The 24309-nt window shown below is 44.3% G+C and overlaps 1 protein-coding gene across 1 annotated transcript; it reads right to left on the minus strand.

Moving 5' to 3' along the window:
* Window positions 1-370: 370 nt before the first annotated feature.
* KLHDC1 (kelch domain containing 1) lies at window positions 371-21151 on the minus strand. The gene is made up of 13 exons (XM_009101593.4): window positions 20908-21151; window positions 18569-18639; window positions 16916-17033; window positions 16215-16333; window positions 14742-14820; window positions 13799-13882; window positions 12916-12999; window positions 8417-8475; window positions 6603-6715; window positions 6092-6164; window positions 2405-2489; window positions 1662-1714; window positions 371-1324 (listed from the first exon to the last, which is right to left on the minus strand). Exons 1-13 carry the CDS (start codon window positions 21007-21009, stop codon window positions 1150-1152), a joined length of 1215 nt encoding a protein of 404 aa, XP_009099841.1. The 5' UTR covers window positions 21010-21151; the 3' UTR covers window positions 371-1149.
* Between the last annotated feature and the right edge of the window lie 3158 nt (window positions 21152-24309).

Below are 24309 nucleotides of genomic sequence, written 5' to 3' on the forward strand. Positions count from 1 at the left end.
CTGTGACCCCCAAATTAACCATGGGGGCACCTCAGCCCTCCCAAAATTACCCTGGGGGGCACCTGAGCCCCTGCAAATTAACCTTGGAGGCAGCTGAATCCACCAAGTCAATCCCAAACCTCCAAAATCAGACTCTGGGGGGCACCTGAGCCCCCCCAAATCAAACCTTGGGGCTCAGGGGGGCATCTGAACTCCCCCTCCCCCAAAAATGGGGGGAGGGGGGGTTCAGCACATAAAATGAGGCTGTTAAAATAACCAGTCACAAAACTTCCTCTTCGAAAGGAATTTGTTCCCCCCAAACCTCTTTTCCTCAAATAATTAAATTTTACAGACTTTAAAACCATCAAAAATGTGTCCAAATGCCTCTTGCTTCAACTCTCTAGAAAATTTTAATGACTGTGCTCCTGTTAAGTAAATACTTGAAACAGAAAAATAACCAGTACTACATTTGCTTTTTTTTTAAACAATAAATAAGCAACTTTGTTGTTGTTTTTTAACAAGAATGAAATATAAACTTTGCACATCCAAAATACAATATACAACTTATTTCCAAAAGGATTTCCTGATGACAGAAACATTAAAACCAGGTGATGAACTGAAGTTTTCCTATAGAGACCAGGTGGTGTTGCAGCTTTTTCTTCCAAGTTCCACAATTCCCAGATGGATTTTCCCACTTGGAGTGAGGTGTGAGGCTCCAGGGTTGGATTTTGGTCAGAGCCTGGTGGAACCAACATTTGGGGGTGGTAAATTTGTTACCTTTAAGACTGACAAAGTGTGAAGGTCCCCAAGACACCGAGGTGAATTTATCTTTTTGGGAAGGCTGATGGGGGTAAGGCCAAGGAGGGTTTTTAAACTCAAACCGTATTTTATCCAGCTGAAACGGATCTTTCCAAAAGAACAAAATGTCCCCTTCCAAAAGAACAAAAGGTTTGTGAGGGCTGTGTGGTCAGAACCACGAGAGCAGAGGTGAACAATTATCTAGAAATGAAGTTGGATCGGTTTTCCATAACGCAGGAAACGAGAGGTTCCCACAGAAAGGATTTGTTGTCAGACTTCCCTCAGACAGCCAGCTGAGCACAGAGCTGCAGGGGCAGAGCACAAGCTCTGAACAAACCCCTCTGAGGTGTCCCAGCAGCTCCCTGCCCTGGCTCATGTGGAGTGCAGCTGGCTTTGTCTCTCAGTCTCAGCTTTCCTCTCCTGCCTGTGGGTCATGGCAGCCCAAAAAGTGATTTTCTTCAGCACTTCCTGCAGAAGTTTGGGTGGCAAACAGGGAATTTGCTTCTCCAAGAGAGCAGCGTTCTTCCCAATGCAGTCCAGACACAGCCTGAGGAAGGGAAATAGAAAACAAAAAAAGGAAAATTGAAGTAAATGATTTATATTCTAACAAATGACACCTAGCAAAAGCTGATGTGCATTAATTACAGGTGTTAATTGCAGGAGCAGGGAATTACACAGCACCAGTGATTCGACTGCTGTGCAGCATCACACACTGAAGGGTTCAGGTATTTCCTGAGGAGGAAATTAATTGGGAATTTCACCCAATTTCTCAGGAGCAGGAGGCTGAAACACCACCTGGAGCAGTGGGGGGTATCCTGCCCGTGGAACACAATGGGATTCAAGCCCAGTCTAAACCAGTCTGGGATTCTGTAACTCCAACTCACCTGAGCAGGGAATAAGGCTGAGTCTGAAATATCAACAAGTCACTGCAGTGACCCTGAGCAAGAGAAGAGAAGAACCATTAGAATGGCAAACAACTTCTCCACCCCAGAAATTCTCTGCATTCATGTCACATTAATTCCCACATTATTTAGCAATAAAGAACCTCAGTTACAAATTCCTTTTTAATCTGTCAGTCAATAAAGCCTCAGGTGGGGATTTCCTCAGTGGTGTGTAAATTATAATTAATTTATAATCTGTGGTGTGTAAATGATAATAACTTCCTCAGTGGTGTCTTATTTGTAATGTTCAGTTACCAATGTGAGCAAAGTGTTTGAGCCAAATTCAATCTGATTTCTTTTTCTTTTTTTTTTTCTTCAATTAAAGTCCTATATGGATTTTAATTGAAAGATTAAAATAAATCAATTAATGTATTTATATACTGAAGTTTTCCTGTATAGACCAGGTGATGCTGCAGTTTTTTTCTTCCTAGTTCAATTCATTTTCTTCAATTAATATATTTATTAATATATTATTTATTTGCTCAGAGGTTTTGGACTCCCTATCTGAGGAAGTGTCCAGGCCAGGCTGGATGATGCTTGGAGCAACCTGGGATAGTGGGAGGTGTCCCTGCCCAGGCAAGGGTGGATTCAATGGACTTTAAGGCCCCTCCCAGCTGAAACCACTCCATAATTTGATATTAATTATCATTATCCCAGAGATGGGATTTATTGTTCCGTTTACTGACCGTGTCCATAAAAAGCAAATCATCTTTGCTGCCCCCAAACACCATCACCTCTCCCTCCTGCCCAAGGCAGGCTGTGTGCCACAACCTGCAAATCAAACACAAACACAGTCAGCGCCCAAGCAACAAGGACTTGGGTGTTAGCAGCAAGACAAAACCAGGATTTCAGAGGTAAAAAAGAACACCTTAAAATTTATTACTTGTTTGTTTAATAATATCAAATAAGAGAGCACTGTAACTCCCCAGCTCATCAGAGTTATTTTCATACAGACCAATATATTTTGTCATTATTTGACTTTTCTGTATTCTGGGCACATAAACTTTGTCTTATTTATCACCACAGTGGAAAATTTTTTTGGCAGCTCTACAAACCAAGCTTTTGCCAAGCTTCTCCTTTTGCAATTTTCCACTTTCTTTGGTTCAGAGGTACAATTTTCTCATGGGGGGGTTCTCAGTGCTGACACAGATCCCTGAGCACTTGGATCTCCAGTTCTCCTGCTCCAGTCTGACCCTTCCCCCAGAGATTCTGGGATCCCTTGCTGTGAGTCAGTCACTTCCAGCACACCAAGGAAGTTTTATCATAAAGACCCCACAAAAGCAAAGCCTGACTTTAGAACTTTCAGAAAGATCTGCCCCTTCAGCAGCCACCCCTGGTGGGGATTTTATTTTTCACGATCAGATTTTTCTGCTCTATCACCACTGCTGATGGACTTTAAAGCCACTGAAGCAAAATCAAACACAGCACTGAAGTTTCATGCAAAAATCAACGTCCCCACTTTCTCTCATCAGTCCTTAGCAGGTACCTCACCTTTTCCCTTCCTCATACCTGTGACAGATCTGTCTCTGCCTGCTCTGCATTAGGGAAATCTGGGCTTGGTCACGGAGAACACGGGGAAGCCTTTCCTGCCTGGGCTCTGGTGACATCCTAGCTTGAAACCTGAGGCTTTTCCTACTGCCTGAGAGCTCCTGGCCTCCCATGGGCTGCTCTAACTTATCACCTAAACATTCTAACAAAGCACGTTATTCAATCACACAGGGCTCTTCCAGCACAGCAACAGCATCACATGGCAATGAAACGTGGGGACCCAGGGGTTCAACACGTGGGGCTCTGTTCAACCCAGCATGCAAAACCAAAACTGATAGGCAGAGGGAGGAACTGGATTTTCTACAATTATGGGAATGAAAATGTTGGGAATCCAGGGGTTAAAATTTGTATTTTATTTTAACCCACCATACAAAACCAAAACTGATGGGCAGAAGGAGGAACTGGATTTTCTACAATTATGGGAATGAAAATGTTGGGAATCCGGGGGTTAAAATTTGTATTTTATTTTAACCCAGCATGCAAAACTAAAATTGATGGGCAGAGGGAGGAACTGGATTTTCTACAATTATGGGAATGAAACATGGGGAATCCAGGGGTTAAAATTTGTATTTTATTTTAAACCAGCATGCAAAGCTAAAATTGATGGCTAGACAGAGGAACAGTATTTTCTACCAATTATGGCAAAGAAAACATGGGGAATCCAGGGGTTAAACACTGTTCTCTAGTTCAACCCTGCATGCAAAACATTGGCTGAATAGAACTGATGGACAGGAAAAGGAACAGGATTTTCTACAATTTTGGGAATGAAAACAGAGGGAACCCAGGGGTTAAACAGTTTGTTCTCTATTTCCACCCAGCATGCAAAACTAAAATTGATGGACAAAGAGAGGAACAGGATTTTCTACCAGTCATGAGAATGAAAACAGGGGGAATTCAGGAGTTAAACACTTTGTTCTGTAGTTCAACCCAGCATGCAAAACTAAAACTGATGGGCAGAGGGAGGAACAGGATTTTCTACAATTATGGGAATGAAAACATGGGGAATCCAGGGATTAAAATTTGTATTTTATTTCCACCCAGCATGCAAAACTAAAATTGATGGGGAGAGGGAGGAATGGGATTTTCTACCAATCATGGGAATGAAAACATTGGGAACCCAGGGGTTAAACAGTTTGTTCCTTAGTTCAACCCAGCATGCAAAATGTTGGCTGAATAGAGCTGATGGGAGGAACAGGATTTACTACCAATCTTGGGAATGAAAACATGGGGAATCCAGGAGTTAAACACCTTGTTCTCTATTTCAAGCCAGTATGCAAAACTAAATGGACAGAGGGAGGAACGGGATTTTCTACCAATTCAGGATCACCTGAGAAGGCAATTCTTTAGAAATTGCTAAAAATGGAGGTTGAAGGAAATGATTCTCTACAGAATTTAGGGAGGGAATCAGAGTTGCAGAAGCATCAGGAAAAGAGCCTGATAAATTTCCTTACAAAGTAAGAGAAATGTATAAAAGTACACAGGGATGTATCACTGCTCTGCATCTGAAGAGCAACTGAACTGATTTAAAGCTTTTCAAGCTGCAGAGATCCTGCAGGAAATAAAATTCTGGTACAAACACCTGACACTTGAGCAGTTCAGTGTGTGGACAGGCTTTTGGTTCCTTTGATCCACCCCAAAGGGCCCTGCACACCCCAGTGTCACCTGCTGCAGGTGGCCCTGCCTTGGCAGGGGCTGCACTGGGGGATCTCCAGAGGTCCCTTCCAACCCAAACAATTCTGGGACTTGCTGGAAAAACCCAGGAGGTTTTGGGTTTTGCTTGAAGGAGGGGAGGCCTTTAGTTCTAGAAAGGTTTAGGTTCAGGAAAGTTCCTCAGCCCTACACCCCAAACCCCCCTGGGAACCCCCTGGGCTCAGAGATCCCTGCCCCTCCCAGCACATCCCAGGAAAAATCCCAGCCCAGGAAAGGTTTGGGAGACTCAAGAACTGAGCCCAGAGCCCTGGCTGCTCCTGCTGTGCTGTGATTAAAGACTCCTCAGTCCTGAAATATCATAAAAAATATCTCTGATCATAAACTGAGTATTTGGGGAGGCTGAGGGCTGAGTTTATTTGGACTTGGAAGAGTTTGAAGGGTAGAAGGCAGAAAAGTTGGTTTAGCTGTGGCTGTTGTGTTTAAGAGCCAGCCCAGAACAGGAAGAAAATCAATTAAGGTGAAAATATTTCAGTGACAAGGCAGGGAGCAGAGCAGAAGTGGACATTTTTGTATCAGAAAAAAGTGATATAAAATTGTGCTATATTATGATAAAAATATTGTAATAAAACCCCATTGTTATAGATATTATAATATAAAATTGTGCTGGGAGTTCCTGGGTGAATGCAGGGAATGAATTCAATAAAAATCTGAATATTTACTATCCAGAGCAAAGCAGCTCAATAGTTTTTAACTTAGAAACAAAGATAATTCTTCAAACACTGGGTTCACACTCCATTTCGCTTTTGAACCCCAAAAGAGGAATCAAGTTTTTCATGGTCTCTCCTCCCCTGTTTCTAATAATTTATAAATATTAATAAGCTTTTATTATTCTCCTTGGTTATTTATTCCTCCAGTTTTTATGGGTTTTTTATAGAACAATAATTTGGCTACAGAGCACCAGGTCAGTTGGACACCCAGATCTTTCACCACAAAAAAAAAATCTTTTCATGCAAATAAGCATCAAATACACAAATTAAAAATGAGGCATGAAGGCAAAAAAGGTGTTAAAGCAAACTATCCAACCACACTGCATTCATATTCCAAAATATTCCTTAAAAATGGGTTCATTTTGAGAAAGGAATCAATTTCAGCCCCCAAGATTTCTGTGTCAGTACCTGGGCCTGCTCTTGGGCAGATGGGTGAGCTGCTTCCATCCGTTTGTGGCAATGCTGTGGATCCAACCATCACCTGCAATGGGAGAATTATTATTATTATTATTATTCTCATTAATGGGGTTTTTGGGACAAAAAAATCAGCTCTTTATTCCCACAAGCAGCTCCAAGAGCATGTTTATTTAGGTATCTGGAACATCAGACTTCATGAAGCTGCATCTTTGCACACCTGTGATTTAATGTTGTCCCAGAGCCCTCCCTGCACTGAAATCTGGAGTTAAAAAACACCAAATCCCTTTTTTTGGGTAAATTGAGAAAATCTTCTCCTCCCAGTGGATTTATCTGTGAAATTATTATTTAACTTCAAATTATTTTGGCCAATTTTGTTTTTTTTTTTCATGGAAACAAGCTGCCTTTTCTACAAAAGCAGCTCCTATCAACCATCCCAGCCCTGTCTGTGTGATCTGAAATGCACAAGAGAATTAGAATTACATTTTTACTCTCAATTACTCACTCAGAGGAACATTATCAGAGCTTAGTCCTCCAAAAAGGAAAAGTCTGTCCTCCCCTATGGGGGTCAGGGTGTGCCAGGAGCGATCTCTGGGCTTCTCTCCACTGATATTAATCCTGGGGGAAACAAAGAAACAAAAGCCCCAAATCTTCAAACTATGCTGAAACTGTTTAATGATTTAATTCAAATTTATTTGGCAGAAAATTTCAGTTTGTCCTAGAACTTCCTTGGGTGTTTTCCCAGTGAAAAAAGAGATTAAATACCCAAATAAATTCCATGTACACGTAGGGAAACAGTTAATTGAGACCAAACTGATGAATCCTGAGGGGCTCCAGGCTCTCCACTCCAAGAAAAAGGATTTTAAATGGCACAAGGATTTGTGGTTTTACCTCTGATCCAAAAGCTCCCACCTCTTCAAGCTGGGCTTTGAAAGAAATGTTAATAAAGAGGGGAATTCCTAAGTCCAGACCAGATGGAAGTTTATTACTGATAAAAGCTCATTTGAAATCTATTTCAGCTGAGCTGTATTGAAATTGATTTTAGTTTAGTTGGGTTTGCTTGAGAATGTGAACAGTAAAGATCCTGATATGCCAAAAACCAGTTTATCAGAGATAATCAGACAGGGATTGCACAAGTGCCCTGCTCAGGTTGGCTGCAGTATTTGTTTGAATCCAAGTGAAGAAAAGAAACTTCTATAATTGGCCATGGGGCAGCCTGGGTTTTGATGGTTAAAAAAAATCAAACAGATACTGATAATTGATCAAATTCCAATTTTCATGCAGAAGAAAAGCTCCCAGTACCAGAAATAACCAAATATTGAATGGGTTGAGTAGAGCTCAAGGCAGAGAAAGCAACTTCTGGGCAGGGGAAGTGAAATGGATTTTGCAATCCGGGGTTAGCAGGTTCCTATTGTGCAATTCCTTAAGAAAGCTGGGTAGAGTTGAGTAAGGAAAAAAAACCTTGACTGTTTAGTAAATAAAATCATTATCTATTAATGAATAATTACTGGATCAGAGGAATAAATAATAATTATTGGCTCCCTTTGTGACCAGAGGCATAAATAATAATGAATAAATACAAACACTTTATCTCCCCGTGAGGTGCCAACAGCAGCAGATACTGAAAACTCTTTTTTTTCCTCCCACCAATATCTTAAATTTTTTTTTTAAGTCTTAAATTTCTTTTTTCAGTCTCTCAAAGACCTCTTTGCAGAGGTGCTGCAACAGCTGAACAGAAGATTCCTAAATTTACAGTGATCCAAGATATAAATATTTATATATTTAATATATAAATTCACAGTGATCCAAGATATAAATATAAATATATAAATATAAATATATAAATATATATATATATATATATATATATATATACACAGACACTATACTAAATCTTCTGAGCTTTTCTTGGATCACAATATGGAAATAAATTGAATTTTGGAAAAATCTTCCTTTTTTGAGGATTTCATGGCCTTTTATGGAAGAGACCTTTTCCCAATTTGTGCTGTAAGTACAGACAGTAAACCCAGCCTTCAAAAAGCCCCAAAACCTGGAATTCCATCTGGATAAATGGAGCCAGGCTGAAAATGAGGGTGTTCAATCACTCCATGCTGTGCTTTAAACAGCACCATCAAAGCTCTGGTGCAGAGCAGGAAAAGCTCAGTAACCACTATGAAAATTCAATTGCACTGAAATCACAACCAGCAGCTTTTAGGAGTCCCCAGACCCTCATTCCCCTCCTGGAATAGCTCTGGAACTATTCCACAATATGTTTCCATCTTCTAAATTCAGTTTTAAGTGTTCCAAAAGCAAACCTACCTTCCAGACCAAGTCCAAGTGTCTAAATTCAGGCAGTGCAAATCATTCATTCTGGTTTGCTAAAACAAAGAAATAAAATCCCATTCGGGTTATTTTAAGCAAACAATAAACAAAATATTTCAGTGAGGCCTTCCTGGGACAGAATATTCCGAGTACCAATAGTTTGAAGAAATCTGTACCCACTTGCCTTAATATAAATCTGAATTATGTGGCAGATGAAAAGCTTTTCTCCTCACAAAAACCATGCAACACTCAGGAAAGTGCCTGGCAGAAATATTTCCAGTCATGCAACAGCACTATGGGGCCAATTTTAGCTTCTAAAAGTGAAGAACTTGGTGGGATTTATCCAGTTCCTGTAAATGTTTTTAATTTCCATCCACAGAACTCCTGGCAGGGCAATTTGGCAGAAGGTGTTTTACTCTCCTGTTGTTGCCTGCTGTTATTTTCCTTGGCACTGTGATCAGAAGTTTGGATCCTCCTGTCTGGTCACTACTCCTTGGAGTATCCTGGTAGTGCTGTACTCTGGGTATTCCCAGAAATGTCCTTCATCTGTGCTTTGCCCTCTTTTCCTTTCACCAAGTGACCACCAGCAAGGTGTGAGGACCCTTTAGCATTTGCCATCAAATACAATGGGAAATCTCTCCTCGTGCTTATCTGCCTGGGGCTTGAGGTGGAGAAGTCTCTGCCTGCCTGGGGGTGGTGGAGAAGCTGACAAAAGGATTTCTCTGCTTGCCTGGGAGCTGTGATTCCCCTGGGAACTACAAAAACCATCTGGGAAGTAGGGAAATGTTTCTTGCCTTACCTTCCAACTCCTTTTCTCCCTGGGCAGTCCATAGATCTATTAGAAAAAGCTTTTCTCCAGCTTGCAGATCCTCTGAGGCAGAACTAGGCTGGAAGGAGTGCTTGGACCCCAGCAGGGAGGCTGAGGCACCTCCAGAGCTGCCCAGCAGAGCTCTGGGAAGTCTCTCAGGGATTCCAGGGAACAGCAAGGATTTCAGGAATGCTACAGCCTCCTCTGCCAAGCACTGCTAACCCTGCTGGGCTGGGAAGGGAATGGGGAGAGCGTTTTGGGGAGGGACACAGGGTAAGGACAAGCAGCTTGTGAGGGCTGGGGGCATTGCCTGAGCCATTTTATCCCTCAAGAGGGTGACTAAAAACAACCAAGTGTGGTCCAGCTGACAGCCAGGGGAACAGATCTGTCTTCCATGACACCTCTCTCCAGTTTCCTACTCCTTCTGGTGCCTCTGAAGGGCCTGAGGGGATCAAATCATCCAAGCTGAAAGCAAAATGCAGTTGGGATCTTCTGGGGGCAAACCCAACATCCTGGCCTCTACCACTGGGAATATTCAATCATGCTGGGTAATACAATTTGATATAAAGGATATCTATCAAAGAAAGTTGCTGTTATGGTGAAAATTAAGGTTTCAAGAGGATCCTGTTCAAGACCTCCTCGCTGACTTTCCTTTCCTGGGCATTAGGCAGAAGATGGAGAGATTCTCTTTCCTGCTCCCTGGGAAATCAAAAAATCTTTGCATTCTCATGGTTCAACAGCTGGGCAGATGCAGAATTACAGCAACTTCATTTTGAATTCAAAACACCACCAACTGTCCAAGACTGAGACCTTTAACAAATGAAAGCACCTTTCTACCCAACCCCTCTGGGAAGCTGGAAGCACCCAGGTTTCCAGGACCAGCACTTGCCACACAGCTCTCCTGCAGCTCCTCTTGGATTTCTCTTTCCTGCTCTATTTCATCATCCTGCTTCCAGTCCTAAAATGATTTTTAATTGGTTTAAGAGCACCAAGCCTCCTAAGAGGGTTGGAATTTCCCTTGGAGCTCCAAGGGCTCCTGAGACACTCTGCTTATCTCTGGCAAGTTGATTTCTTGGCAGCCCAGTGCACGTTAGGCAGGAGCTGCTTGGTCTCAGGCTCTAAGGGTGACATTATTCCCAGCTCCCTGTGGGACAGGGAATTCTGCAGCTCTCCCTCCTGGATTTACAATCAAAAGCTATTCCAGCCCCAAGCTTTGCCAAGAGAAGGATTGCAGCTCCACGGATCTTCTGAGCTTAGCTGACAGGAAATAGAAACATGCTTACATTATGGCACCAGATGTGTCAAGAGCTGCTGCAGAGACTTTGGTTTATTTACTTCATTCTCAACATGAAACTTTTCCACTTAAATCAAACATAAGACTCACATCAACTTCTGGACTAACTCTCCTTCCTTCCCACTTTCTCCCATTTCTGTTTTTCCAGGGGCTTACCTGAAGGAACTGAGTCCACATAACACTTCTGAGCCTGTTTTCAAATGATTCCTGGTACAACTGATTCTCATCATCATCATCACCATCATCATCATCATCATCATCATCTTCTTTTACCAGTTCTAGCTCCAAGTTTGGAAAAAGGTGCCCTTTCCTCCCAGAAAGATGAATAGGAGAAGCCTCATGACACTTCCTGGCCCTTTGGGGTTCCTTGCAGAGCCTTTTCCCTGGGAAGATTTGTATTATGGTGAACTAGAAGGAGAAGGAGGAGCAGAGCAACCCCGTGTTTGCTCCTCAATTTCTGGAGAAAAGCAAAACTTCATCCTTTGGGGAGGAATTATTCCTGGTGTCAGGAAATTTAGTGGTTTTCTGCTGTCTTTAGCTTTTTCTTTTCATGACTTACATTAATTCCTCAAGCCCCACTGAATGTTCCCTCACCTTTTTATGTTTCCTTCCATTTATTTCTAGGACAGAAAATGGATCAATAATAATCACCAAGGTGGAAATTACACTTGCTGCTCTCCTACAGAATTAAACACAGCTTTCCACAATTTCACTCTTCTCTGACACGGGTTCCCAAGTGGTTTCACTGAAATTTAGCAAGTTTTTAAGGAAGCTGAAGAGAAAAACCTTTTAAGATCAGAATGCTGTAGTCAAACAGAGTTAAACAGAAGCCTGAGGGCAAATCCTCTGAGGGCAGTGGAGGAGTGGCAGGTGAGCTCCAGCTAAATCAGAATTTCAGGGGCAGAGGCTGCATGGGACCCCAGCTGGGGTTAGGGAGCAGCTCAAGAGTGCAGCAGCCCCGGGGTGGGCACAGAGCCCTCCCTGACAGAGCCCTGGGGGAAGGAGGCTCTGCAGGTGCTCAGGAGGAACTGGCAGGGCAGGAGCACATCATCCAAGGGACCTTTACATCCCCACATTTGGGTTTTTCCCTCTCAGCTCCCTGAGGGAGGAGCAGGACTTGGCTGTGGTCAGCTGTGAGCACACAGGACAGGGCCCAGGGTTCACCCAGGGCGTGGATAACCCTGATTTTCCACTCTCCTCCAATCTCTTCATTTCCTTCAGTTATCTGCAAACCCATTTGTCCAAACCTACAGCTCTGGGAGGTGCTGAGTGCAGCTCTCTCAGGCTTGAGGAACAATTCCAGAGATCCTGAACCAAAGGTCACATAATGGCAGGAACAAACAGGATCCATTGTAATTATTTTCTTTACTGCTTGCTCTGGAAAGGCACTTAAATAAAAACTTCCTGCAGGTGGGGAAGGGGCTGGACATGGTGTGGTCACTCTGAGCAGCAGGAGTGGAAGGAGGGCAGATTAGCCAAAGGAATGTTCCAGCAGGAAAATCAGGGAATGGGGAACAAAGAGCAGTTTTACACTGCTTTGTTTGCCAGGATTTGGGAATACAGGGCTGAGGCTGTGGCAGCTTTCCAAGGTGGAGCTGGAATAAGCTCATTCCCAAACTAATTCCTTCTCTTTTTTTAGACCACAACACAGAACATAGCACTGGGGGCTCTCAGAAGCTTCTTCACTGTCAACTTTGGAGACAGAAAACATCCAGGCTCATCCTCTAGCTGAGTAGGATTAAAGGTTCTAAATCAGCTGCAGTGAAAAGAGCTAAAAACTTCAATTAAAATAAAACACAAGAGTGCACAGTCACTGAAATTGGGAGGGTTTTTAACTTGCCTTACAGGATCTGTTTCTCACATCAATGCTTCAGCAGAGGAACTGAGGAGAAAATCTCCTTAATTAGCACTGGAGAAATTCCAAGTGTTGCTGAGAGGTTTGAGATCTCCCTGCTTTAATCAGGGGGGTGGTGCCCATGGCTTTTTTCAGTTAGAAGGAGTCAGGAAGAGTAAAAATGACACAGCCACAATCCAACCCTCAATTCTTTATGCACAGATTGCATCCTTTTGTCTGTGACCTCTTCCAGACATCTGTATTTCAGTCACTTAGGTGTAAAAAGTGGCAAAATTCAATGAGAAAGCCAACTCAAATCTGTTATTTACCGCACAATCATCTGTGTTTTACCTTTTTTGGCCAATCATTAATACTACAGACAGAAATATTCTTCTTTTTGTAGAGGGTGATGACAAGCAGCATCCTGGATACAGAGGCCTGAACAACCAGGTTAGGCCAAAAACATTTGGGAATTCTTTTTTTTTACTACAAAATGACAAGAAAAAAGAAAAACAAACTGCCAAGAGAATAAAATGACTGCTAAGAAAATATTAAATTACCAGCACTCGTCCTCCAAAGATGTAACCTTTATTTCCCAGCACAGCACACGTGTGAGCTGCTCGAGGCTGAGGTGGATCTCCACCCTGCAAGAACCAAAATAATCCTTCAGAACACCCAAAAATCCCCTGGGCAGTTTTATTTTCTGACCTACAAACCATCAGGAACTGCTACTGAAACCCCTGGAAATCACAGCTTAAAATTTGATGTTATATCCGTGTGCCAAAAAGTCCTCCCTCTGTAAATCAGAACCGAAGGTGGCAAACCTGGCTTTGACTTTGCAATGGCAATTTTACATTTTGCATTTGGTTTTATAGGGATTTTAGAACTTCTTGTCAAGACCATAAAAAGCTGCCAGACACTCTTTAAAATCTATAACTTCTGCTGAGTTCTTACATGAACTCACCTGGGTTTATGAACTTTAGAGAATATTTTCATCTCAATAAGGCAGAGCTCTCCTGTTATCTGTGAGTTATCCATGGGAATTATACAGAGAGAGATTTGCAGAGGGCTGGAGCCCCTCTGCTCCAGGGAAAACTGGGAATGCTCACCTGGAGAAGAGATGGCTCCAGGGAGAGCTCAGAGCCCCTGGCAGGGCCTGAAGGGGATCCAGGAGAGCTGGAGAGGGACTGGGGACAAGGGATGGAGGGACAGGAGCCAGGGAATGGCTCCCAGTGCCAGAGGGCAGGGATGGATGGGAGATTGGGAACTGGGAATTCCCAGATTTGCTGTGGCTGCCCCTGGTTCCCTGACAGTGCCCAAGGCCAGGCTGGACAGGGCTTGGAGCAGCCTGGAACAGTGGGAGGTGTCCCTAATTTCACAGTAATGATTCAAAAGTCAGGAAAATCCCAGTTGTGTCAAGATGTGAGACCAAAACCCACTCACTCGAATTGTTGGCTGAGACCAAGTCTGTGTGGTTGTATCAAAAACATGAACATCATTGTGCCAGCCCCAGAATATCTGTCCTTCCTAAAAAAAAAAAAGAAATTAAAAAAAAGATATATTTTATTTTAAAATCTTGCGGCTTATTTAAGGATACAATCCTAGAAGGGATCTGTCCCAACAGAAATTACACTAAAAGAGGCAATTTCATGGAAATGTGTGGTGATATTTTTAAGAATGCTGCAGCAGCTCAGATTCCCTTGAAGGTCAGCAGCACCCAGGGATGTTCAGGCTGGGACACCTGAAAATTGGCTTTGGGCCCCAACATCAGACACTGCAGCAAATTTCACCTTCTAAATTTCATTGGAACACACTGAGAAATTAAGAGATTGTAAAAAACCAATTCTTGGGTGCCAGTCTTAACATTTGATGTCAGGAGTTTCCTGTCAATACTCTGCTCAGTCATCTTTGTATTAACTGTAAGAAATTACTGTAGGGAAGTTGATAATCCAGGCATCCTTTTGGAAAATGAACACAATAAATTAACTCAGAGTATTTGTCAGGTACACTTGGGAAGTTATAAATTCCCTAATGTTACTTCAAAGAAATAAATTATAAAAAAATATTACATTAATTATAAAAATGATTAAAATTTTCCAGGATTTTCAGCTTTAAAATATGCCTTCAGATTAAAATCCAGCATTTTCCTGCTTTGACAGCATTTAATTCACTGCACTCCAAGGCCAGCACTGGGAATTTGGAATGTGTGGAACAACCACCACTCCCAAAACTATCTGAAATTTCAAACCCCAAAAAGACTCCAAATCTGCATTTCTGCTGATGCTATAAATCAAAGAAAAATCAGATTTTCATGCTCATCAAGGATGATAAAAAGGAACATTTTTTTTTTCCCCTCAATCAGTGGGAATGGGGGCAAATCTCTTACCCAAAATGCATCGTGGACATCGAAACAGTCACTGAGCTCGTTGTGCTTCCTGCAGCCATAACCTCCAAAATAAATCAGCCTGCAACAACAAAACCAGCTCATTCTTCTGCCAACAAGGTGGGAATGAATAAGCTGCAATCAGGAATATTTTGGGTTATGCTGCACTAGCAGAGATATAAACAATGAGGATATTTTGTGTTGCACCTGATGATGCAAACCCAAACAAGGTGAAGGTCACAGGCCTCAGCAAACCCGACTGAAACCCACACAGGGAAATTACTCAAGACACCTCAAAGTCTCTGTTCCTCTCCCCAAAAGTTGATTTCCAGGGCTGTTTTCAGGCAAAAATGGGAAATAAAAGCCAGGACAGTGAAACGCCTCCTTCTCTGCCTTTCCCAAGTGAAGTTCTTGTGCTCCTGCTGCATTTTTTACCTTCTGTGTCCAATTTTTGGCAAGAATTGCTCCCAAGCTTTGTCCCATGGGACACAAAAAGTCTCTTTTTGGCTTAAAATGAAAATTTTCAACTGCTGAATCTCCCACACCTCCCAGCCCAATATTCCACCCAGCAAAGGGACACTCACAAAGAATCTTTTTTTACATCCAAAGGTTCCATTCTGTCATCTAAACCAGGTGATTTTCTCAGCATGCAGGTGACACAATACTTTGAATAAATGCATTTAGTTTGGAATAATCTTGTGTTCAAATATCTGTATTTTCCTATCTCTTGCAGTTCAATTAGAATTACAAACCCAAGATCTGGCACCCAGGGGCACTGCACAGCTCAGGCAAAACCTCTTTAGGTGTGGAGTCCAGAAAGAGATAATTCATTTCCCTCTGATAATGTGCACTATAAATCACATTCTGACTTGTTTGTAACACATTTAATACTAAATCACTGACAGGGCACCTGCTTGTGATCACTCCTGCCTTATTATCCAGACATTTTCCATAACAAACAGAAAATCTGGAGTATTTCTGTTTTCTAAACACACTTAGTCACTCTTCCAACACAAATGTCCAGGCTGACTCAGTCCTTGCAAGATAAAGATAATCCCTGAAATGCCTCTGCCAGCTGTTAAAATCCTTGGGAATCCACTAAATGGACTCATGGCAGGTAAATTTAATGCTTAAAATAATGAATATTGCAGAGAAAGTAATTTTATACTGTTTTTTAATGTGTTAAAATTATATAATAGATGCAGGATTGCTTTCTAAAGTGTAAAACATTCCACAAATTTACCCTAAATATCCCAGCCCTCTCCTAAAGTGGGGTTTTATTTACCATTAGTTCAGCTCCCCATTAATTCAGCTCACATGTGAAACTCTGGTACAAAGCTGTCACAAAATCCCCCAGCAAGTCAAGCTAAAAATCAGTTTCCTCCATCCCAACCCTGAGTTCTCTTCACTTTTTAACTCTTTCTCTCTGCAATTAACACAAATTAAATATTTTTAATATTTTAAATACTTTTGTACCTGTTTTTGTATACCCAGCAGGAAAGTTTGTCCCGAGGTGTGGGAGGTTGACCTTTGAAATTTGTGATTTTTTTCCACCTGTAGGTTCCGGTTTTTGTTCTCAAATTGACATAATAAAGCTTGAAAGGAAAGAAAAAAAGACAATGTTTTCAGAAAAAACACAAATCACCACCAGAAAGAACAACCCAGCACCCCCAGAAGGCTGGAAGTAAAAGAGGAACTGGCAGTGAGTTTAAAAGGGGAAATACACCACAAAAACAAAGTCACAGTGGGAGAACTGGCAGAGTTTCACCACAGGCTCCATTTCACTGATTTTCTAGTCAGGAGTCAGCTCTGACTTTATTTATATTCAATGATTAAACAACTGATTTCCTCTATTTTGTTAATTCAGTTTTCAGTTACAAGGAAATCTGGTAGCTCTATTTTAACCTTAATTATTACCTGATCATTTAAAGCAGTGAATTGCAATCAAAGAGCAAAAAGAACAGTGATATTCAGATATTAGTCTCAGTTAAGGTTGTTAGAATATTTTAAAAAAACAACTGGGAAAGCAGTGGCATAAATTTAGAAGGTTTTTAAAAAATAAAGCTTTTTCTCAAATTTCTCTTTAATTCAAACACAAATACACCAGATAAACAGCAAGGTCAGTATTAGTATTTATTAAAATACAATATTATGGGGGGAAAAAAAGACTACAATACCCTATTGCTGTATCCTTTATCATCAAATCCCCCAAAAATGTACAGCTTCCCATTGATGCTGGCCCCACAGCTGCCTGACATGGAGGTGGGTAACTCCCCTTCCATCAGGTGCATTGTCCTGCAATAATGAAAATAAAATACATTAAACCCCTTCCAATCTGCTAAGAAGTAGCAACCCCAGATCTATTCAGAATTTTTAGACTTCAAAGGTGAAGGAACAGTTTGGGCCATAAGCAGGAGCTGCAGGTGAAGTTGGGCTCCTGTGGTGGAAGAGAACTTCCAGGTGGATATTGTGTGTTTGTAAAGGATGTGAAATTCACATTAGGAGAGCTTCAGCAGAGCTGAAACATTAATTGTGCAGAATCTGGAAATATTATTAACTCCAGGAACTCCTGGAATGAGACTCTGGCATTGCTGGGATGTCAGAAATGGAAAAGTGAGGCTGTGCTGTGCCTGCACTCAGCTCTCTCAGAGTGGAGCTGGGCTGGGAGCTCAGGCAGGCCAAGAGATCCTGCTTAAACTGAACCTGGAAAATTCTGCTCAACCCAGAGCCCCCTCCTGATCCCTGGGAGCACAGCAGGGAAAACCAAGGGAGTGGGAAAGGCTTTGGGCAGCCCTTCCCACAGGAAAGGGCCAGCAAATCCTGGGCAGAGGGAAAGACATGGGGGGAAAGGGGCAAGAGAGAGAAAGGGAAAAGAAATGGGGGGAAAGGTTTGGGAGGAGAGGAGGAGGAGAGGAGGAGGAGAGGAGGAGGAGAGGAGGAGGAGAGGAGGAGGAAGAGAGGAGGAAGAGAGGAGGAAGAGAGGAGGAAGAGAGGAGGAAGAGAGGAGGAGGAGAGGAGGAGGAGAGGAGGAGGAGAGGAGGAGGAGAGGAGGAGGAGAGGAGGAGGAGAGGAGGAGGAGAGGAGGAGGAGAGGAGGAAGAGAGGAGGAAGAGAGGAGGAGAGAGAGGAGGAGGAGAGGAGGAGGAGAGGAGGAGGAGAGGAGGAGGAGAGGAGGAGGAGAGGAGGAGGAGAGGAGGAGGAGAGAGGAGGAAGAGAGGAGGAGAGAGGAGGAAGAGAGGAGGAAGAGAGGAGGAAGAGAGGAGGAAGAAGGAAACAAACAAAAGAGGGAGGAAGAAGGAAACAAACAAAAGAGGGAGGAAGAAATAAATTGGAGGGAAAGAGAAAAAAGGCAGGAATGAACAAAGATGAAGGAAAAAGGGCAAGTTCTGAGTTATTTTCGGGAGGAAAAAAAGAAAGTGGAAGGAAGGAGAAAACAGGGAAGCTCTGAGTTATTCTTGAGTTGCAATGTACATGGAATTAATACCAAAAATAATAAATGTATAACTGTAACTGGATCAAGAGCCCCAGTAGCCAGTGTTTAACTGTTCTAATATAAAAGTGAATGTAAAAAACCTGAGCCAAAATAAACTGGCAGGTAAATGCAGCTGTGCTAGCAGAGCCTGGAGCCAACCACTCCCAGCAATCCCTTGCTGGCAATAATGAATCAGCCTTGAGTTTCCTGGAGTTCATTTGCCAGCCCAGCTCTGTCCCTCAGTGCTGACATTTAACACCTGCTATTTAACATGACCAACGTCCCTGAAGGCTTTTCCCTGCAGCTCAGTGACAAAAATCAGCTTTAGGCAATAATTTCATACAAATGGTGCCACTCACCACAGCCCACTGTCCATGTCATAGATCCAGAGCTCATCACTGGGCAGATAAACTTCATTTTCTTCAATGGACTGAAAGGGGAACATGAAAATGTTCAATCAGTTCTGCTTTTTGTGTTTGCACCTGAAATGCCAAGCCATGTTAGTCAGCAACACCGAATGATCTCAAGGAAATCAGAAGTCACACCCCAATGTCACTGCTCTGATCAGAAAATGAATTTATTTTAAAAAGAAACAACTCATTCCTCCTCAGGACCTCTCAATAAAAGCACAGACTGAGCAACTTCACATTTTTGCCAAGAAAAGATGTGGAGCAACAGCAACCAGATCTGAAGCTCCTGGATTAAAACTCATTTAGGTACTTTTTATCAGGAGGTGTTCCCATTGGCACAGTGGAAAAATAAAAAATAGAATATAAAAAGTGGATTGAAAACACAAAAAGTTACTTGCAGCAATAACTTGAAAGACCGAGGTGTCAAATATAAAGGAGAAAATTAATTCTTCTGTGGAAAAAAAAGATTTATGAAGAGTCCTGAACAGAGGTCATCAAGAAAGATAAATAATTTGGGAAATAATGATGAGGAAAAACAACAAACAGGAGAGGAAGCCCAAAATAATGCAGTACTGGTGGTGAGTAACAACTACAGCATTAATTACTGCCTTGGCACCAGAGAGAAATGAAAGCCTGGCAGTGAGTAAGCAGCCAGAGTCAGTAAACAAATAAAAACTGGCTCAAAATTAAACAAAGGGAGGAAGTTAAATACAAAACTGAAATTTAATTAATGACAATCCAGTTACTGATATTGATGACTTGCCTTCACGTGATGTTTTATTATGAATTTCTCACTCTGAAAGGTGCCAGGCAGGCAGGTACATCCTGGTTTTGGTAATTTATTCTGCCAGGCACTTCTGCTCTGCTCTTACACACCCTGGCAGCCTCTGCAAGGAGCACAAGTTGTCTCAATTTAATCTGGAGATGTCAGAGGTCGAGCACCTGCTCCTGAACCATCTCTGAGAAAAAACACTGATGCCAAAAATAAAGTTTGCTAGGCAGGAGTCCAGCAGCAACACGTGAAAAATGATTTATCTGTGCAAAGGGCTGCTCACAGAGCAACAATCTTCATAAAACTTTCAACAGATACATATGTAATACTACCAAGAACACTTACAAAGTTTATCTGCTAAACTTCATAAACATTGTCTGTTTTGGATGTACCATAAACCCACAATTTTTTATTAGAAAACCTTTGAAAACATTGTGCTCATTAATTCAGCCTCAGTTTTAAAGATCAGAGCATTACAACAACTAAAGATTTAAGTGATTATGGGGATATTTAGTTCTACAGAGTATTATGGAGTTTCAATAGAGGAGTTTCCCACTAGAGTTCTTTGCTTGAGTACAGAAGGACAAGCTTTGAACATTCTAAAGTTACCTTTGACCATGAAAAAATATAAATAGAATATGAACTATCTTTCTAGAAATAACAGTTTCCACCTGATCAAGACCAGGAATTACACCAATTCAATTCTATGGCCAATGTGCACAGACAGACAAGATGAACAGAAAAATATAAACAGAAAAATGACAGGTAAAACTAAGTGGGTGTATTTGAGGTAGTATCATTCTTATCTCCCTTTTGGGTTGTATTCATAGAGTTAAAAGACACAAAGACTTACTTATGACAGAATCTAAGTTTCTTTTTATGACAAAAGAAAATTAAATTGTGGGTGGGCTTCAGCCTACCACTAGCTTGTTTTTGAGGCGACAGCAGCGCTTTCTACGGGAGGAAAACGCGCTGTAAGCACCACACAACTACTAACAAATAAAAAACACAGGGACTCAGCAGGGAGAACACGAATTATAGCCTGGAAAAACTGAGCCACAAATGACAGCGTCGAGGCTGGCAGGGAGACGCGCTCTGCGCGCCGAGGAGCGAAGGAAGGGCGGGTTGGAAGGAGCGAACCGGCTCCACCAGCCCTTCCCCACACGTGCTCCGTGACGGAGCGGCTGCGAGCGGGGCAGGAGGAGGGCGCTGATCGCGCAGGGAAAGGCTGGCAGGACGAGGCGATCGGAGCGGCCCCGCCGTCCCCTCAGCGCTGTCCCCGCCGTCCCCTCAGCGCTGTCCCCGCCGTCCCCTCAGCCCCGTCCCCTCAGCGCCTCCCGCCGCCATTCGAACGGCCCGCGGCCGCCGCAGCCAATCAGCGCCCGCGCCACAGCCCCGGGCGCCCGCCGAGCGCTGAGGGCCGCCGGGGGGACCCCCCCTGCCCCACCCGGGGCTCCGCTCCCCGCGCCCCGAGCCCGCTCCCGCCGCTCCTTCCCGGCTCCCCCGCCCGCCTTACCACGTATCCTCCCCACACGTAGAGAAAGTTGCCGTCCACCACGGCGCAGTGGCCGCTGCGCTCCTCGGCCACGCAGAACTGATCCGCGGGGTCCGCCGCCATCTTGGGGGGGAGGAAGAGGAGGAGGAGGGAGGAGGAGGAAGCGGCTCGGCCGCCTCAAGTCTCGCGTCCCGCCACTGCCTCCTCCGGGTGAAGCTGCGGCTCCGCCGCCGGTCGCTCCCCTGGGGCGGACGGGAAGCGAGGAGGGTCCAAAGTGTGGGGCGGCACCCGGCGCGCGTCGGGGTGGGAGCGGACGGGGAGAGCGCGCTGCCCCCGGTGCCGGGCAGCAGTGCCGGGCTGAGGCGTGAGGCGGAATTGACCGTGCGGGAGGATGTGAATAATGCGGGAGGATGTGAATAATGGGCGCGAGAGGAGGAAAGAAGCACCGGGAATAGGAGAGCTAAACGTAAACCGCAGGGCAAGAAGGGGAGGAGGAGCTGGGTCCCAAAGCGGGACGGGGTTTAAGGCTCCGGGCAAGGGCACGGGGTGATGGACGAGGGGGAACGGCTTCAAACTGCCAGAGGGCGGGGATGGGTGGGATACTGGGAAGGAATTCCTCCCTGTGAGGGGGGGGAGGCCCTGGAATGGAATTCCCAAAGGAGCTGTGGCTGTTCCTGCATCCTCGGGAGTGTCCAAGGCCAGGCTGCACAGGGCTTGGAGCAGCCTGGGACAGTGGGAGGTGTCCCTGCCATAGCAGTAGTGGAATGAAATCGGCTTTCATGTCCCTTCCAGCCCAAACCATTCCATGATCCTTTGGATTCTGTGATAAGACAAGCACAGCAGAACTCCCTGTCTCTCTGAAGGTGAGACAAGCCACGCTCCTGCCAGAAACAGCAGCCATGAAATAGTAGCTGATATTAATTAAACAGCTGGACAGTTCCAGTTCTTACTCTGTTTTATCAACAACTGAGTCAGTTCCAGCTGAACTCTGTGTCCGGCTGGAATTAATGGAATTCAAAATAAAACAGGTACAGCTCTTCAGAAATAGTAGAGTAGAAGAACTTGGGAGAAATGTGTGCTTTAGCATCTTATAAAAGGGCACCAGAAAATAATTGTCAGGATTTTCTTGTGACAGTAGGACACACAATTCCTCTGTTGGATCTAGGAGGGAAGATGTTAATTACTCACATTGATAAACTGGTAATATTAATCACAGACTCTCCTGAATTGGAAGGGAGCCACAGGAATCATCCAGCCCAGCCCCTGGCCCTGCCCAGACCCCCAACAATCCCACCCTGGGCATCCCTGGCAGCTCCTGGAGCTCTGGCAGCCTCGGGGCTGTGCCTGTTCCCTGGGGAGCCTGGGCAGTGCCAGCACCCTCTGGGGGAAGAACCTTCCCTGAGATCCACCCCAAACCTGCCCTGGCACAGCTCCAGGTATTCTCTCAGCGGTGACACAGGGATCAGCACTTGCCCTGAACTCAATATGAGTCAAGGTACTGATGGTGGATTGGGATGGTGGTTAAATGCAGGAGTCAGCATTTGGAAGAGGTAAAAGAGCCATGGGAAGCAGACAAACTCTATGCACAGATCTCTAGATCTCTAGGTCAGGTAGAGCTGCAATGTGCTGTCCCAGGAGAGGGGATTCTGCCAGTGGAGCAGTGACAGACCTGGAAATGGGCTGTTTGTCACTGTAACAAAACAATTCCATGGATCCAGTAGATCCACGCTGGCTGATCCTGGAGCACTGGGCTCTCTCCTTCTGCTGTGATGTCCAGCAAAGCCACAGAAGGTGACAGAGACAAAGATCTGAGCATGGCTTGCAGAGCTGCAGATGGCTCAGTGGAACACAAGGCTGCAGCTCACGCTGGAATACTTTTATATCTCTGGTGGGAGGCTCCAGGCAAGCTAAGAGAGCCCCCAAATCCAGCAGGATGCTGTAGGAGTGTGCTTTGCATTCCCTGGCTGGTCATAACTTTGGAGAAAACTATTTTTGGACAAGGGGCACATCCCTTCTCCAGGTGCACCTTCCTTCATGTGGCGAGACAGGATCAGGTTTTCTTAGAAGGAGAATAAGCAGTAATTTTAGCAAATGAAGGTACTTATGTAAGAATTTGGTTTATAATTTGCACCTAGCTGCATGCCTGTGACAAAAAATGAATCATATTTCCTGCCAAAATAGCTGAGACCTGTCAGATGGCAGCTCTTTGTCTGAAGAGAGTAGCAGCAGCTTCACCCATGAGCTCACTCCCCGATGAGGAGCAATTATAAATTATGCAGTTGAGAATTGGCTACAGAAAATAGCTGACATTTTCTGTCTGTCTTTAAATCCCTGCAGTCTTTCGATCAAAGTCTTTCAAGAGTTGCTTTGTGAGCCTTCTGTGGAATCAAAGCTGTACTTTGAGAGATGGGGATGAATGTTTGAATGAAATATCAGGTGTTTTCCATCTGGAGAGAAGGCAGCTGCTCCACAATCCTGGAACTGTGGCTGTCCCTGGATTCCTGGAAGTGTCCAAGGCTAGGTTGGATGAGGCTTGGAGCAACCTGGGACAGTGGAAAGTGTTCCTGCCCACCACAGGAGTGGGATGAGATGAGCTTTAAGGTCTCTTCTCATCCAGACCATTCTGGGATGGTATAAAAACAGCCCAATTCACAGTCAGATGTGTTTGATGGATGTTTTGTGCCAAGAAAATCTGAAGTGAGAGACTTTGGAGTACTGGAGGTGCAGAGGAGCCTGTGCTGGGCCTACAGGGAAAGAGCAGGGAGAAATACTCTGAGCTATATTACCAGTAAAGGAACAAAGTGATACCATGGATAATTGTATTGGGGAACTTGTCACAGCAAGTGTTTTATGGAATCAGGGAATTGTTTAGGTGGGAAAAGCCCTCTATAAATGTGGAGTCTGCCAAGGCCACCACTGCCCCATGTCCCCATATGCCACATCCACACGGTGTTTAAATCTTTCCAAGGATGGCGACTCCACCACTGCCCTGGAAGCCTGTGCCAGGCCTGGACAAACCTTTCCATGGGGAAATTCCTGCTGTGCCCACCCTGAGCTGCCCTGGCCCAGCCTAAGGCCGTTCCCTCTGCTCCTGTCCCTGTTCCCTGGAGCACAGCCCGACCCCCCCGGCTGTCCCCTCCTGGCAGGAGCTGGGCAGAGCCACAAGGGCCCCCTGAGCCTCCTCTGCTCCAGGCTGAGCCCCTGCCCAGCTCCTCAGGGATTCTCCAGCCCCTTCCCAGCTCCCTCAGGAATTCTCCAGCCCCTTCCCAGTTCCCTCAGGAATTCTCCAGCCCCTTCCCAGCTCCCTTCCTTTCCCCAGACACCCTCCAGCCCCTCCATGTCTGCTGTCACGAGGGGCCCGGAGCTGCCCTCAGGACTGGCGGTGCCCAGCACTGCCAGCTCAGCGGACAATCCCTGCTCCGA

The sequence above is a fragment of the Serinus canaria genome, chromosome 5 (genome assembly GCF_022539315.1).
Source record: "Serinus canaria isolate serCan28SL12 chromosome 5, serCan2020, whole genome shotgun sequence".
Lineage (NCBI taxonomy): Eukaryota > Metazoa > Chordata > Aves > Passeriformes > Fringillidae > Serinus > Serinus canaria.

What these genes read in the sequence shown, in the direction of transcription:
- KLHDC1 (XM_009101593.4), bottom strand. Translation starts at nt 21,009, where the DNA reads ATGGCGGCGGACCCCGCGGATCAGTTCTGCGTGGCCGAGGAGCGCAGC. An exon ending in GGTCTCAGCCAACAATTCGA is followed by an intron (nt 13,000 to 13,798) that starts GTGAGTGGGTTT and finishes TGGTTCTTGCAG; the next exon opens with GGTGGAGATCCACCTCAGCC. An exon ending in ATTTGCTTTTTATGGACACG is followed by an intron (nt 1,715 to 2,404) that starts GTCAGTAAACGG and finishes TCTCTTGCTCAG; the next exon opens with GGTCACTGCAGTGACTTGTT.